At 75.1% G+C, this 2,010-nt stretch overlaps 2 protein-coding genes across 2 annotated transcripts in view; both read right to left on the minus strand.

Annotated features, from left to right (window-relative positions):
• LHX3 (LIM homeobox 3) overlaps window positions 1–84 on the minus strand; it is a 28,284-nt gene extending 28,200 nt beyond the window's left edge. Inside the window, exon 1 of the mRNA XM_012721170.1 lies at window positions 10–84. Coding sequence (XP_012576624.1) covers window positions 10–84 — 75 coding nt within the window. The remainder of the gene's footprint in view (window positions 1–9) is intronic.
• A 581-nt stretch (window positions 85–665) lies between these two features.
• LOC101619745 (protein transport protein SEC31) overlaps window positions 666–2,010 on the minus strand; it is an 11,937-nt gene continuing 10,592 nt past the window's right edge. Inside the window, exon 9 of the mRNA XM_012721171.1 lies at window positions 666–857. Within this exon, the coding sequence (XP_012576625.1) occupies window positions 666–857 (192 nt within the window). The remainder of the gene's footprint in view (window positions 858–2,010) is intronic.

The raw sequence follows: 2,010 nt of genomic DNA on the forward strand, positions 1-2,010 counted from the left end.
GGCCAGCGCCCTCTCGCGCAGGCGCAGCAGCGCGGCCCGGTGCTGCACCCGCAGCCCTTCCGCCCGCAGCCGCCGCTGGAGCATCTGGAGCGTGAAGTGGGCTCGGGTCAAACTGTGTCGCCGCCGCCGGGTGGAAGCGAGCCCGCCTCGGGGGAGGGCGCTGTTGCCGCCTCAGCAAGCCCTCCCGGACCGAGCCCAGGATGAGGCCCCCTGCGGACCGCCCGTCTTTGCGCTCCAGGGGGGCCCTGACCCCTCTGGCCGCGTGTCCCCGCGGCCGGGCTGCGGAGCACCTGCCGCCTGGCCCAGGGCAGGAGGTGTGTGCATGGCGACACCAGTTAGAGGGGTGATGCCCAGGGCAGGGCGCGTCTCCCCTACCCAGAGGAAGAGGCCACTGCCCCAGGTGGGCCGCTGGGGCTGGGCTGGGACCTGCCTCAGGGTGTTCCTCCCCCCCACCCCCGCCCCCAGGGCCCCCTCATTCGTGCACCTGCAGAGTGGGGTTGTCCCAAGGGGAGGGCTGCCTCCAGGGCCACCCTGGGTCTGGCTGCCCTTCCGGTGCCAGCCCTGAGGGCAGAAAGCAGGCTGTGGCAGCAGCGGCTGCAGGGACCCAGGCCTCCCCTCCGGAGGGGCCCGCCTGCACCCCCCGCTGCACCTTAGCCCCAGGACAATCAACCGCCTCCTTTTCCTGGGGCGGCCAGGCGGCCAGGCCCCAGGGAGGCCGCGGCCCTCAGCTGCATGGCGCCGACGGGCGCAGTTCCGGCACGAGCGCTCAGCGTCCCATGCAGGCCGCCTGCCTCTGGGCCTGCACTGCGGGCCGCCAGCTCAGGCCGCAGGTCCCCGAGGCGGGGCGCAGCCAGCGCCTGGAGGGGCGACGCGGGGACACCCACCTGCAGAGGCCGATGTGTCCCCCGGTGCGTCCGTGGGGCCCCGTGAGGGGACGGCGGTGTGTCGGCCCGCGGCGGGCTGCGGCCTGCAGATAGAGCGTCCGGCTCCCCCAGCTCTGGTCGGCCGGCCGAGACCCCACCCCCAGGATGGGCCCCACCTGGGTCTGGCCCCCTCCGAGCTCCCGGAGGTCCTGGGCGCCGGGTCCCCACACGTCTGCAGCTGCTCCCGCCCCGACGCCAGTCCCGGCCGGGCCTGCACGGGGTGCGTCTGCGTCAGCCGCTGGGGTCAGCAAGGCGTGAGTGTGGAGGCGGCGAGTCCCAGCCGGGGCCAGGGGCTGCCGAGGGCGGGCAGGCCGCGGTGGGGGCGCCGAAGACCGGGCTGAGCACCCCGGGGGGCTGAGTCACTGGGGCGGTCATGCCGTGTGGGGCTGGGGCGCCCCCACACACACCCAGCCGTGCCGATTGGTCCCTCTCCCGGGGTCCTCCCTAGAGGCCCCCAGGATGGCCCCTCCAGCAACAGCCCAGGCCGAGAGGCCCACTCGCCCTCGCCGGCCCCTGGTCCTCCCCACCAGCCTCCGGCCTGTGCCATCTTCTCTGGGGGTCCCGCTGCCCCTCCTGGGCCCCTCACAGCCTGGCCAAGGGGAGCGCCCGCTTTGGAGGGGCCGGGCCAGGGCACGGGGGCGCCGAGGGCACCTGCCCTCCAGTGGGCCTTCTCCGAGGCCCAGCCCGTCCCGCCTGCAGCCACGCGAGCCAGCGCCCGCTGCTGCACCTGCTGCAGACCCGCGCCCGGGGCTCCTGTGTCCCCAGGACTCTCTGCCAGCCTGGGACCTGCTCCTCCTGGGCCCCCCCGGGGACAGCCATGCCTGGCCAGACAGCAGAGCCCCACGGGCAGGGCCGGACCCACCTTCGGAGACTCCAGGAAGCTCAGGGGCTTCTGTGGGAGGTCGGCGAGGACCCCAGGAGGCGGCTGGCCCTGTTCACGCTCGCCTGTGGACACCACAAGGCGCTCTGAGGCCCCGGCCCTGCCTCAGCCTCAGCTCCTGCGGGAGGGGCCTGGGGAATCCGGCTGCCCAGCCAGGCTGCTGTCACTACACCATGCCCGCCCGGCCCGCCAGGGGCCAGGACCAGG

The sequence above is a fragment of the Condylura cristata genome, unplaced genomic scaffold (assembly GCF_000260355.1).
Source record: "Condylura cristata isolate star-nosed mole 26May11 unplaced genomic scaffold, ConCri1.0 scaffold00006, whole genome shotgun sequence".
Taxonomy (NCBI): domain Eukaryota; kingdom Metazoa; phylum Chordata; class Mammalia; order Eulipotyphla; family Talpidae; genus Condylura; species Condylura cristata.